General features: G+C 42.2%; 1 protein-coding gene across 1 annotated transcript in view; it reads right to left on the minus strand.

The window, feature by feature from the left end:
- LOC307226379 (von Willebrand factor D and EGF domain-containing protein-like) overlaps positions 1–13,613 on the minus strand; it is a 201,864-nt gene that overhangs the window by 14,216 nt on the left and 174,035 nt on the right. The window contains exons 27-28 of the mRNA XM_079995170.1: positions 8,226–8,321; positions 5,463–5,558 (exon numbers count right to left, since the gene is read on the minus strand). Of these exons, the coding sequence (XP_079851296.1) occupies positions 5,463–5,558; positions 8,226–8,321 (192 nt within the window). The remainder of the gene's footprint in view (positions 1–5,462; positions 5,559–8,225; positions 8,322–13,613) is intronic.

The following is a 13,613-nucleotide window of genomic DNA, read 5'->3' on the forward strand; positions in this document are numbered from 1 at the left end:
CCTCTCAGCTCCAATATACGTCTTTGGTGTATGGAACTAACTCAATAGTCAGTTGATTCCTAGTCATTATGCTATGGTACATGTTTTTGTTTTTTTTAAAGATTAGTAATGTTTATGAACATCAGCGGTATAAAAGACTGTTGCTAAAAATAGAATTTTTGTTCACACAGAGATAAGAAAGCCTTTCCCCACCACACCTGAACGTGTACATTTTCCAGCAGCATATGGCTGGTTACTCTTGTACCCAGAATGATAGACTACATAAACGTTTGGTCTCATACAGCATTTCTTGAGCTCTGATTAGAATTTGCTGGTTTGTACACAGATGGATACCTTGCACCTGCGATAAGCCTTCTGTTTCTTAAGAGCTCAGAGAAAGGCAGAAGACCACAGGTGCAACTTGGACCACTGCAGTGATGCAATAACAGGGAAAATAAATCACAAGTCCATTTAAGAGTTCTAAGGGATACAGAAGCTCTATGCCAGATGGAATATGTCAACCTGGTTGTATAGAATTATATGCTTACAGGGAGCGGAGCTGTTTATCGTATTACAGAAGTAATGTAATAGAATTCTGAGATATAAGACATTGGATGCACAAAAACGGACCAGGGGAAACTCCACTGCCTAGAAGATGTAATAAAACAATAGGTATTACATTATATCAAAGAACTATCTTGCACATGAGGTGAGGAAATTAAATGAGCTAATGGGGCACAGTATGTTAAAGGGAAGAATAACTAGCAAAATAATAATAATTCAATACTCAAGTAGAACACACTCCCATTCTACCCCACGTATTATTGCAAGGAGAGTTAAAACATTTCAGAAGAAAATTGGAATGGAAATCAGAAGATAATAACATAGCTGGGGTTTAAATGAATATTTCATAAATGCATTTACAAGGAACATCAAACCACTAAACACTAACAATGACACAGGTATTATCCTCTATCGTCTTGGCAAGGAGTGCTGTTTAATAAGCCAAGTTTGTGCTGAAATTATAATCAATAAATGCACCATACTATATAAAAAAAGTTTCCCTGTGTGCTAAAAAGAACAGAGCAGTAATTTTCATGCAAATAACAACCTTTGTTGAGAATGTTACCTTCCTTGTATAAATGGAATAGAAAATCTGGAAGCAAGAGTATAAAAGTGATAGAGGCAGCAAAAGGTTCATAAAATTATGAAGCTGCTGATTTGACATGTGAATGGAACGAAACTGTTCCTGAAGGGCAAATGAGAAAGCTAGTGTGTGTTCAATAATATTATATTAGAACAGATGATAACCAGCATAAATGACAGGGAGGTCAGTGAAGAGGATTTCCCCATTATTTCAGCTTCATTCATTTTTCTAATTAATTCCTAGGATGTTTCCAAACACAGCAGTTTGCAGTGTCAGACACAGCGAATGAGTGCCCTCAGCAGCTGCATACCGAATGAGGACCCCCGTGCTGATATTTGCCAGTCCAAAGGGAATGGAATCATTACTGGCAACACAGCCATGGCAGTGTCAAGTCAGCCACCACTGTGCCAAACCCCTTTCATTAAAAAAAAAAAGCCTCTTTGGAAATTGGAAAATGAACTGTGAACTGCAGCAAGTGGAAGATGTAGCTGTTGATTTTAGAAGAGGAGGGTCTTAACCTGACATTGGAAAGAACCAATGGATTACATGAAGAGCTCCCACACGTCCACCTCCATAATCTGAACACTTGTCCAGGCAAGCCTCAAAGGCCAGGATTCCAAGATGAATACCAGCCTGGCAAACCTAGATACTTCACACTGCTTGCCAGTTACAGAAGCTGATGTGCATACAACTCCCAATGGTCACTATGCATGAAGAAGGCTCCAAGGCTCTTGATTTCACACACAGCCTACTAAGACACTGCACATTCAGCGTCTCACCACAGTGAATCCCATACTTGGGTCATAGAAATCCTGGTTTAAGTTCTGGAATCCTTAACTCCCATTGAATCAGTCCACATGGCTTATTGGCCCATAGGACCATGTGTGGTTTGTACATGTTGCACTAAGAAGTGATGGAGTAGATGCTAAATATCTAGGCAACTAGATAGTCTTTTTTCTCAGGCATCCCCCTATGGACACTTTGTTCAACATTTGAGGCCTTTACCGTAAAAAGCTTACTGGACAAATATTTGGAAAACCTTCTAAAGAGGTGCATCAGAATACAGCACTTTTATCCTTTTAGATATCTGGCAAAAACTTGGCTCTTTCAGAAAGCCTCTGATTGCTTCATCTCTGCATTTACCTCTTAACCTGATACTTTGTACTGCTAGCATACTGCTCTGTTGTGAGGTTCACCTTCCATAAGTAAAATGATTATTTTATTGATTTTAATCTGTGTTTTGCTTTGTCTTTGGATACAGAAAAGTAAGATTACTGTTATTTATTACTGTAAGTGAATAAATAAAAACAATAAAATAGAATCTTAAAACATCTTGTTTAATCTTAAATAGAAATGATTTATAACCCCCAAATGCTTTATTTTTCATTTGTCATTGTAGATTTTTAAACACTCTGTACCCATTTAGTGAACATTTGGACCAGCATATATTTCTTCTTTCCTCTTCAGTGTTTTAATTTTCTTAATTTTATATAGTCATATTTGGAGTCTTTTAAATAATAAATAAAAGATGCAAAGTGAGGATCTTTACTGGTGGTGCCCACTGTGAAATGATTTATACTGCTCAAAGAGTAGTACATCAGGTGAAATAGCTATGTTGGCTTTCACCTATTCAAAACTATTTTTAAAAAACTGAATGATCTCATATTGGACAAAACAGAATAAGAAAGTATGATAAGCCAACTTGCTGTGATTAGAACTTTTGCAGAATTAATAGAGGAACCAAAATAATATTTTGCTTGCTCTCTCTCTCTCTCTTAAGTGTGCATGCTGCATACTGTCAGACAACAGGAGGAAACATTAAAGCAAAATCAATCAAAACATGGGGAACCAGCAGGTGGTCATAAGTGTTGGTATTGCTATTAGCAATCTGCCATTTATTTTCAACTGAAGCATTATGGTGGGGAGCCCTATAGATACTCATTATTTCCTCCATGTAAGTACTTTATACATGAAATGATAACGTGATTACACCCCCCCAACCCGTTCAACATGAAAAACTGCAAGTTTGTTTTACTTAATTTGACTTCTATGCAGAAAAACAGAGATAGTGTCTGAGGATGAAAGAAATGTGCTTTCCTAATTTATACTTAGCTACCAAGAAGATTTCTGTCATACCATGAAAGCTGCAAGAGCAGGTATGCTTACTTGGGAGTAAGTTTCCTAAATTTAGCATCACTAATTTCTGGGCACCTGGAGAAGGAACTGGCAAAGCACTCCAGTATTTTGCCAAGAAAACTCCATGGACATAAAAAAAGGAGAAGCTTTGAGAAGAAAGTGAGCGTTTCCAAGGCATGCTCTGGTTCATGGGGTCACGGAGAGTCGAACATGACTAAGACGACTAAACAACAAAATTTGTGGGCAAATGTGCATATAATAAGGTGCATCCCCTACAGCAATGATAGTTTGTGTGCATAGGCTTTGCCATTTGCTCTGCAGATCTAACAAAGACTAAAAATGGTATATTTAATTTTGTGCATTTGAAGGGCAGGGAAAGGAGAAATTGAAAGACACAACTTGGACTGAAGATTCTAGTGCAATCCTTTCTTAGGATTCCTTTTCTTGTGGAGGTGTGTGTATTAAATTTGGAACAAATAATTCAGTATAATGAAATAAATCAGATATTTCTTGTTTCTACAATCATAGTTTGCATACATTTCAAAGTTCATGCTCTCCACCCTGAAATGTGACTGTTGCTGACATAACTTTTCAGCACCAGCCTCTTTAACCAGGGATTGAGTTTACCTGGCCAGCTACACATATATCTGTAATTAATCTACTGCTCTGTTAAAGTATGAGCTGTACTTTAAATAATGCTTTGGGTTAGTGGAGGAGAAAGCTACATACCAGTGGCTGCTATTCTGGATGGCTGTGCTCTGCTCCCATTGTTAGACACAGTATGTTTCTATATACCAGCTTCTGAAAACTACAAGAGGGGAGAGAGCACTTGTGCTTGGGTCCTGCTTGCATCCTTTCCATAGGCATCTGATTGGCTACAGTGAGAACAGGATGCTGGACTAGATGGACCTTTGGCCTGATCCAGCAGAATATTATGACATTATTATGTTAGTGTGCTGGTCCAGGGGGGAGGTTACCATGGGGCGAGGTCCAGGACCTGAGTTGAGGGTCAGCAAACAGTCCTCCTCGGGCGAAGCGGGGTCCACAGCGAGAAACCGGGCAAGGACAGGAACTCTGGGGGAACAGGACTGGATGCTGGCCGAAACAGCTCTTCAACGACGTTGCTCCCGCAACCTGGGACCGGGCTGACTGGCCTTTATCTTCTCTGAGGGCAGGGGCGGTCCCGGCCCCCAGGAGACCCGCCTCTCCTGGCCTTAAGGCGAGCACTCCTCCTGGGAGAAACCAGTTCCCTTCGCCTCTCTGCCCTGAGCCTCTGCAGTTCAGGAGAGGCTGAAGGGTTACTGGACCCAGGGGGAGACTCACCTGTAGGCACTGAGTCCTCAACCACCTCCGGAGCCAGAGTGGATTCACCTGGACCTGGTGCCTGCTCCTGAGGATCTGGCACAGGTGCAGACGCTTCAGAATCAAGGCCCTGCCCCAGTTCAGCCGGCCCTGGAGGCGGGGACTCCTGTGCAGGCTGGGATTCCTCCGGTTCAGCCTCTGAATCAGATTCCCAGGCCATCACAGTTAGTGTTTGTGAGTTGTTGTTTTTACCATAGTCTACCATAGTTGTGGGATGCGGGTGGCGCTGTGGGTTAAACCACAGAGCCTAGGACTTGCCGATCAGAAGGTCGGCAGTTCGAATCCCCACGACGGGGTGAGCTCCCATTGCTTGGTCCCTGCTCCTGCCGGCCTAGCAGTTCAAAAGCACATCAAGTGCAAGTAGATAAATAGGTACCACTGCAGCGGGAAGGTAAACGGCGTTTCCGTGTGCTGCTCTGGTTCGCCAGAAGCGGCTTAGTCATGCTGGCCACATGACCTGGAAGCTGTACGCCGGCTCCCTTGGGCAATAAAGCGAGATGAGCGCCGTAACCCCAGAGTCGGTCAGGGGTCCCTTTACCTTTACTTTAGCATAGTTGCATTGTAGCCTATCCTGCGATCATCACCAAATATGCAGATGGGAAAACTATAGTTTGGAGAAGCTAGGGATTGACATGAACATGGTTCCCACACTGTCTAATCAATCCACTCTCCTCATTATTAGCCTTTTCAAAGTCTGTGCTGTTTACCACATTTTCCAGTTACTTTAATTAATAGCCTGCTTCTTTTCCCAAGTGAAAGCATAGCATAGTCTTCAGGCCAGGGGCAAAGGCAAGCAAACAGGAAACGTAACTATGACCAAAGCGCAACAAGTACTTACGAATCTGGCACAGGAGACCCACCCAGCCAGCCGCACACTGGCAGACATTGGGTCCGATACATTCCCCACCATTTGAGCAGCTGGGCAAGCAAACAGCTGAACAGAAGAAAAAGGTGAAAAGAGGCAAATGAGAGGATCTGCAGGATGCCCCCATTGTTCGTAAGTGAATGGCATGTGTTAGCTTCCCTCAATTATTTTCAAAATGGTTGAATCTCAAAAGAGCTTAATGAGCATTCTTCACGAGGCAATTAGCATTCTGAAATTTCCATGATTAGAAAGTTCTCCTTAATCTCTGTTAGTCTGACTGCTAGTTTCATCACGGATTTGTTCCAAAGGCAGATTCCCTGGCCATTAAAATTTCATTTCCTATTAGGGCTTGAAGCCTTAATTGATTGATTGGTGTGATTAGCTGAGTAATCCATTAATTTCAAAGTAAACTTGTGGGTATTAAATGAGATTTTAACCAGATCAGTGCCCTTTAAAGGGTGCTGAGGGGCAGTATCTTTGCTGTAAACAATCTGCATGCATCAATCAGGCCAGCGCAATTGCTTAGGATTTCCCAGTCAATATTCACGTAAGCAGTGCTGGTGATTATATGGAAACTTGCCTCTGTGCAACCAATGATTTTGCCCCTTATCTGGGCTGAGATATTATCAAGAATTCACTATCAGGCAAGTAGCCATGGCTGTACACAGGGTCCTATCCGTGATCTGCTTAAAGGTATGGGGCATAGGTCAGGGAAAAACTTGCACAAGCAGATCACACAGACCCAGCCTCATGAATGAGCTTGAATACGAAAAAGAACTCCTGGGTTGAGAGGAAGACAGAATGAATGGCATGCAGACCATGCCAAATGGGGAGGCCAGCCATAGTAGGAATTTATGAGTTTCTTGTAGTAGTAGCTGGTTGTGAATATGCTTCACATTTTAATTATTATTATTATTTAGTTATATTTTTGAATCACCTTTCAATGTAGATTTCTAAACTGATACACAAAAAAACCTAGAAAACAGCTGATCAGTAATACATTATATATAATGAAACAATACAAATCCTTGCAATATAAAATAGCTAGCAAGCATTAACTATAAGCTGCCCTGCTTTTAAGCATACTATCACCTACTTGCTCGGTGCTTCTTCTCCTGGAACTGTGTGGTGTGATGGCTTTGGCCTCAAGTCTGAAGAGATGCTGCCTTCCCTTGACTGACTTATGTGGGACTTCTGAGCCCCATCCCCTTCAATATTCAACGAAGACCAAGTATAGGCTTGCCTCTTGAGGTGCTACCTTGATCCTGGACTACGGGTGATAACCAATGAAGTAATACTCAGAGCATAGAAATCAATTAGCTTAAGTTGAGGAAGGGGCATAGATCAATGGTAGAGCATCTTCTCTACACAGAAGGTCCAAGACACAATGCTTGGCATCTCCAGGTAGAGCTGGGAGAGAACTCTGAAACCTAGAGAGCCACTGCCAGTCACTATTTTCCAGGGATAGTCCCAGATTTACAGAAGCCATCCTGGTTTCTGATTTGATCCCACTTTTCCTTAGGATGTCGCTATTTTCATTGGACAAATGTTGGAGGGTATAGAGTTATCCGGCCCCCAAGCCATCTGAAGGCAGCCCTGTATGGATAAATTTTATATGTTTAATGTTTTATTATGTTTCCATATATTTTGGAAGCCGCCCAGAATGGCTGGGCAACCCAGTCAGATGAGCAGGGTTTAAGGAGGAAAATTATTATTATGGAATAGGACATCCCTGTTTTCCTTGACAAAATGTTGGAGGGTATGCAGTCAGTGTAGAAAATACTGAGTTAGATGAGCCAATGGTCTGACTTGGGTTGTCAGATCCATATGTTCTTCATAAATTACTTAAATCCTAGGTTGCTTGATTCCATTGTGTATACTCTGAGTATAGCTAACACTGGATAACACCCTATGTTTTTGAGTGATGAGGGTACTAACTGGCTGTCTGGGGCACAGTTAATATTTGAGAACTTCAGGAATAGCAGGTGTTGTGCCTTAGCAATAATGATAGAATGAAACCCAGTGCTGAATCTTGAAATGTTTTATCAGCAAGACAGATACGATGTGTCAAGCCAGTATATTAATAAGTCTTCTGTACAGTTTGTTATCTTCATTTAAAATTTATTCAGCTTATCTGCCAGCATCATAATAATGAATAACCATGTAAGGGGGTGGAAGTTATTTCCCAAAACATTTTCAGATCAGATGACTTATTTGACTTATTTTTTTTATGTAAACTGCAGTCAAATGTGGTTAGGCTTAACAGTGTAAATTATGCACTGAATGAATGTGCTTGTGATGACCTTGAGAATATATCGGCATAGAAAGGCTTTTACTACAGGCTTTAAATAGTTCTGGATTTGAAATATATGTCATTTCTCCATAAAATGTAACAAAATATGTCTGGCTGCTAAAACAGAAAATCAATACTTCACATTTAATACTACAAAAACTGAATTTCTGTAAAGAAAAATCTGCATAGCAGATAGACAGCTGCATAAGAGAGGGGAAGGGTGGTTTTTTTTCTTTTTAATCTTTCTATTCGGAAGCATAAAATGTTTATATCAATTTGTATTGCCAATATATAAAACTGTTTTCTCCACAAAGTCCTGAAGCAGCAAAACTAGATCATTTGCTATATGGCATCCTAGCATTTAAAAGAGATTACAATTCATGCTGGCAGGCCTGAGTGATAAACAAATAGCGTCTTTTTGTATGGGAAGGAGCTCGACTCACGTTTACTGCAGTGCTTTCCTTTCCAGCCAGATGGGCAGTCGCAAATGTCGGGGCTGATGCATCTTCCTCCATTCATACACATAGGATCACAGACACCTGCAGTGTGGCATAGTTAAACAAGAGGAATGACTGAGGAATATTCAAGACTCCCCCTGTCCAAAAAAAGAAGTTTTGTTTTGGTTTTGTTGCAAGTTTTGTGATGGCAAAGTTTTGTGTAATTAAAGACAAAAAGTAATTTGGAAGTGAAGAAGTCTTAAACTTTGGGATTTGAAAGCTTTAGTAAATCCTTCTAGAAATCTGCTGAGGTCCACTGCGTGCGAGAGACATTTCAAGGAGCCTTCAATAAGAGCTGCTTCGCCAGAGAAATGAGGGAGACATTAATTACAATGATTCTTGAAAAAGTAAACAAGAAATCTTCAGTGGCAGATGTAGGCAGACCAATACCACTTATTACTGCTGATTGCCAAATTCTTGTTAAAGCCATTCCCCTCCTGATTGGAAAACATATTCTCAGGCATTCATCTGGATCAGCAAGAGCTGGTGGAGAATTGATTAGTTTCACACAATTTCAGGAATGCGTTTGCATTTTATCCATCAAGGATAACAGACAAGATAAGGCTGGAATTGCCAGTGGTTAGAAGAAAGATAGGGGAAAATGGTTAAGCAAACACTATTTCAAACATTTATTTCAAAGTCCTTTGGCCCAAGTGGGGCAATTTCTGTGGCTTGGGGAGATAATAATGGTGGCCACAGCTGGCTATCTCAAACATCTGCAGCCTAATGTACCAGGAACCAAATTACAAATGAGTAAACTGGAGAAAGTGATAGACTTAGTGATAAACTTATCAGTTTGATTTTATCCTTGCTTACTCAGAAGAAGGTCCCAGTGACTACAATGAGATTTACTCCCAAATACATGTGAACAGGATTCCAGCTTTACAGCACAATGCAATGCATGCTTGCTCAAAAGTAATTCCCATTGGCTTACTCACAAGATTGCATCATTCGTTTCCAGTAGCAGAACTCTGCCTGGGACTCTGGAGTGCACCTGCTAGTCAAAATATTATTTATTCTTATTTTCTGCATTTAGTAAGGACTGTGCTAAATGCACTCCTGATCTGATCCAGGAGTTTTATATTACAATACATAGAGATTGATACTCAGTTGCAGTCCATGGGTTGGCTTGGAGATATTGTCAGGGTGCTGTCAGTGACTGCCGGCTGTTGCCCAGGAAAGTATAAAGACAATGGAAGATTTCTTACTATCCTTTTTAATTCAGTATTTACAGAGAGAGGCTTTAGAACCCAGCCTCTTGGATAATGGCATTGTCCCAAGTGAATTTCCACCCCTCCGTCTCTCCCACTTCCTCATTTGTCACTTCTACGGGAGCTGATAAGTGCCCTGTGTCTTCGAGCTCTTTGCTCTCCTACTTTCAAGGCTCACCAGGTTCTGGGAGAGGGTGGGTCTGGAATGCTTTCTAATGACATGTTAACCAGGCTCTGGCTCTCCCATGATTTCCCAACTTTCCCTCTCATCTGCCTGTGAGCTGTGACCTCCCATAAACCCCTGCTGTAAATCTATACTGTTTTCCTCCTCCTCCTCCTTGGAAGGTTCAGGAGAAGGGGGGACGGTCTCCACCATTCCTCCTCTGCCCAGTCCCTGACAGATATGGAGACATGCTTCCGACATTGGTCTCACCATAGTTTACCTGGATGGGGCAGGGTGGTAGTGGGAAGTTTGGGGCTATATATTGGATCCACATTGGTGGATCATTACCTCTGTGCTTCATTACAGGCTTTCAGCAGCCTAGAACTCAGCTAGATTGGTAAAGAAAAGGCATTTTATATGCGCTGTATATGCATTATAACACTGTGGCACCAGGTGGCACTGTGAAGGTCCGTTTTTGCCAATGCAATTTGTCATACAAAGTTTGCAACACATTTAACTGAAATGCTTCTTTGATGTTTCTAGATCCAGCCTTATTCTGCACCCCAGATCTATCATAGTAGAATACCACCATACCAGTACATTTGAAAAATGAAAGTTAGCAACTTGGGAGAGGAGAGAAGGAGGGACAGATGGACTAAAGACTAGTACTCCAGAATCTAGCTTTGTAAGATACAATGAGTTATTTTATCCTTCCCTAGTAAAACAACAACAATCATAGTATACTTTCAAAAAGCTTTTCACAAAGTATTTCACCAAAGACTCCTAAGTAAGCTTAGCAATCAATGAATAAGAGGAGAGCCCCCTGGATCTGCTGAGTCCCTGTTCACTTACAGTGGTACCTCTGGTTAAGGACTTAATTCATTCCGGAGGTCCGTTCTTAACCTGAAACTGTTCTTAACCTGAGGTGCCACTTTAGCTAATGGGGCCTCCCGCTGCCACCGCACGATTTCTGTTCTCATACTGAAGCAAAGTTCTTAACCTGAGGTACTATTTCTGGGTTAGCAAAGTCTGTAACCTGAAGCGTCTGTAACCTGAGGTAACACTGTACGCTTAAGGTTACAGATGCTTCAGGTTACAGACTCTGCTAACCCAGAAACAGTACCTCAGGTTAAGAACTTTACCTTAGAATGAGAACAGAAATCACACGGCGGCGGCGGTGGCAGTGGCGGTGGCGGTGGCAGCAGGAGGCCCCATTAGCTAAAGTGGTACCTCAGGTTAAGAACAGTTTCAGGTTAAGAACGGACCTCCACAACAAATTAAGTTCTTAACCCGAGGTACCAGTGTACTAGAAGATTCTTGATATGTAAAGTCAGTTTACAGTGAGCCATCAATGCAGTATCTCTCCCTTGCTTCCTTTTGCTAACACCATTGCCTCATTCTCCCATTTCTTAATTTTCTTTAAATACAATTCCATTTTCAATACCCACAAGGCAGCCTTCAACATTTGTCGGTGATAACTAGCTCCAATCTAGATCCCACTTTAGGCCTCGGTGGAAAAACTCCAATTTTAAAATAGCAAACAAAATGTTACAGGCTCTCATTGGGAAACTAAATAAATTATCAGACATTGCAAACAAACTGAATTATCCTAATCCTCCCAGGAGCAAGCATGACTTTGAAAAAGATTCAGGATTTCTTTCCTGCAGAAATGCATCACATACTGACCCCACAGATCATGAAAATTCATTTTCCCCCCTACCTACCAGAGGGGAAAATCTTATATAAAAGCAATCCATTGAGTAATTGCCACAGGAAATGGAGAGTTCCATTTTAAAATTCTTTTCCATTTTTTTAAATAATTTGTTGTTGATAATGAGGAAAAATAACCTTTAGCAGAAAAAAAGAATTGCTAACTAGAAAAGTATTAAGCAGAATAGGTGGTATAGATAACGTTTCCAATAAATTGTTTTGTTTAATTTCTGCTTAAGAGCAAAAGCACAATTGTCAGAACTTCTTGGTACATTGTTGTTAGGACTGAAACAAATGTCCAGGCTGAATTACTGCTTTCCAGAGGTTGAACTAATAACTCAATTCTCCCCTTTCTGTTTCCATGTTGATTCCTGTTGTCTCCTAATGTGTCACTTTTTGCTAGTGCTTTGGTGGCATAGTTTGGATCTTCCTGTTCCTGAGAATAGTGATATGGATAATCTCAGCCAAGTGGTAAACATGCTGCAATCACAAAGCCATAAATCCAATCAGATTTGACGATAGCCACAATCACACCATACATTTAAAGCGCTATGATACCACTTTGAACAGTCATGGCTTCCCCTAAATAATCGCGTAGTTTGTTAATTCCAATAGTTCTGTTTGTAGAGGGGTTGATTATGAAGCCACTGAGGAATTATAAGTTTGTGGGGTTCACCCTGTATGATGACCTCTATCAAGACAGAGACAGGGAAAATGTGTCCTTGTTAATTCTCCTCAACCGCTCAGTGCTTTGTTTGTTTGTTTTGATACCATCAACCATGGTATCATTCTGGAGTGCCTGAGTTAGGGGTGGGTGTCACTGCTTTGTGGTGCTTCTGGTCCTACTTGGATGGTCATTTCCAGAGGGTGATGCTTGGGGAGCACTCTTCAGCCTTGTGGAGCATTCAATGGTGGGGGGTGCCTTATAGTTCAATTTTATCCCCCTTGTGTTTAACATCTACATCAGGAGTGGCCAACTTCAAAGAGACTGCAATCTACTCACAGTTAAAAACTGGCAGTGATCTACCCCCTTTTCAGCGGTTCAGGTAAAAGTTGTTGAGCTTCTTTAGGGAGGAAGAAAGTGCCATGGTCAGATAGATCACTTCCTGGTGCAACTGGACTTCTCTGCGACCCTTCCCCTCTGCAGGAAGGTGGGACCAATTCAGATGGTCCACCCCCGCCACTTAATGGATCCAAATGGTTTCCAGAGAGTGGTAGGGGATGCTTTATCCCATGTTGATGGCCTTTCAGCTGATTCCCTGGTGGCCTGCTGGAATGCAGTTAACCAGGGCTATCGACTGTCTGGCTCCGAAGCACCCTCTCCGATTGCATGGAGCCTGGACAGCCCCGTGGTTTTCTTCAGAGCTGAGGGTGATGAAACATTCGTTGAGACGGCTAGAGCATCGGTGGCAGAAAACTCACTCCGAATCTGACCAGACACAGGTTAGAGCTCAATGTCGAGCCTACCAAGTGGCGATAGCGACAGTGAAGAAGACTTTCTTCACCGCCTCTGTTGCATCTGCAGAAAATAGTAGCAGGAGACTCTTTCAGGTGGTCCTCAATTTAACAGAACCACCTTTACCACCGGGGCCTTGTAAAGACCCCAAGATCTCCTGCAACGATTTTGCAAAGTTTTTTGCAGATAAAATCACTCATATTCGGAAGGAGCTAGACACCACCATGGGAGCAGGGCTGGGGCGGGAGAGTGCTAGAGCCCTGTCTGGTCAAGTTGCATGGAATCAATTTCAATCCGTTACCCCCGAGGATGTGGACAGGCTGCTTGGACGCGTGAAACCAACCACCTGTCTCCTTGATCCTTGCCCATCCTGGCTAATAAAAGCAAGCCGGGCTGGGCGATGGGCTCTGCGGGGTGGTGAACGCTTCCCTCTATGAGGGAACATTCCCAGATCTGCTGAAAGAGGCGGTCTTAAAAAACCATCTTTAGACCCGGCCAGTATGGCCAACTATCGCCCAGTCTCAAATCTTCCATTCTTGGGCAAGGTGATTGAGCGCATGGTTGCTGAACAACTTCAGGCACGCCTGGAGGATGCAGACCATTTGTATCCCTTCCAATCGGGATTCAGGCCTCATCATGGGACTGAAACTGCCTTGGTCGCGCTGGTTGATGATCTCCGGCGAGCTAGGGACAAAGGTGAGAGTTGTTTCCTAGTTCTGCTGGATCTCTCAGTGGCCTTTGATACTATCGACCATAACATCCTTCTGGACCGTCTAGAGGGGCTGGGAGCTGGG

Source organism: Podarcis cretensis (genome assembly GCF_951804945.1).
Source record: "Podarcis cretensis genome assembly, chromosome: 1".
Classification (NCBI taxonomy): domain Eukaryota; kingdom Metazoa; phylum Chordata; class Lepidosauria; order Squamata; family Lacertidae; genus Podarcis; species Podarcis cretensis.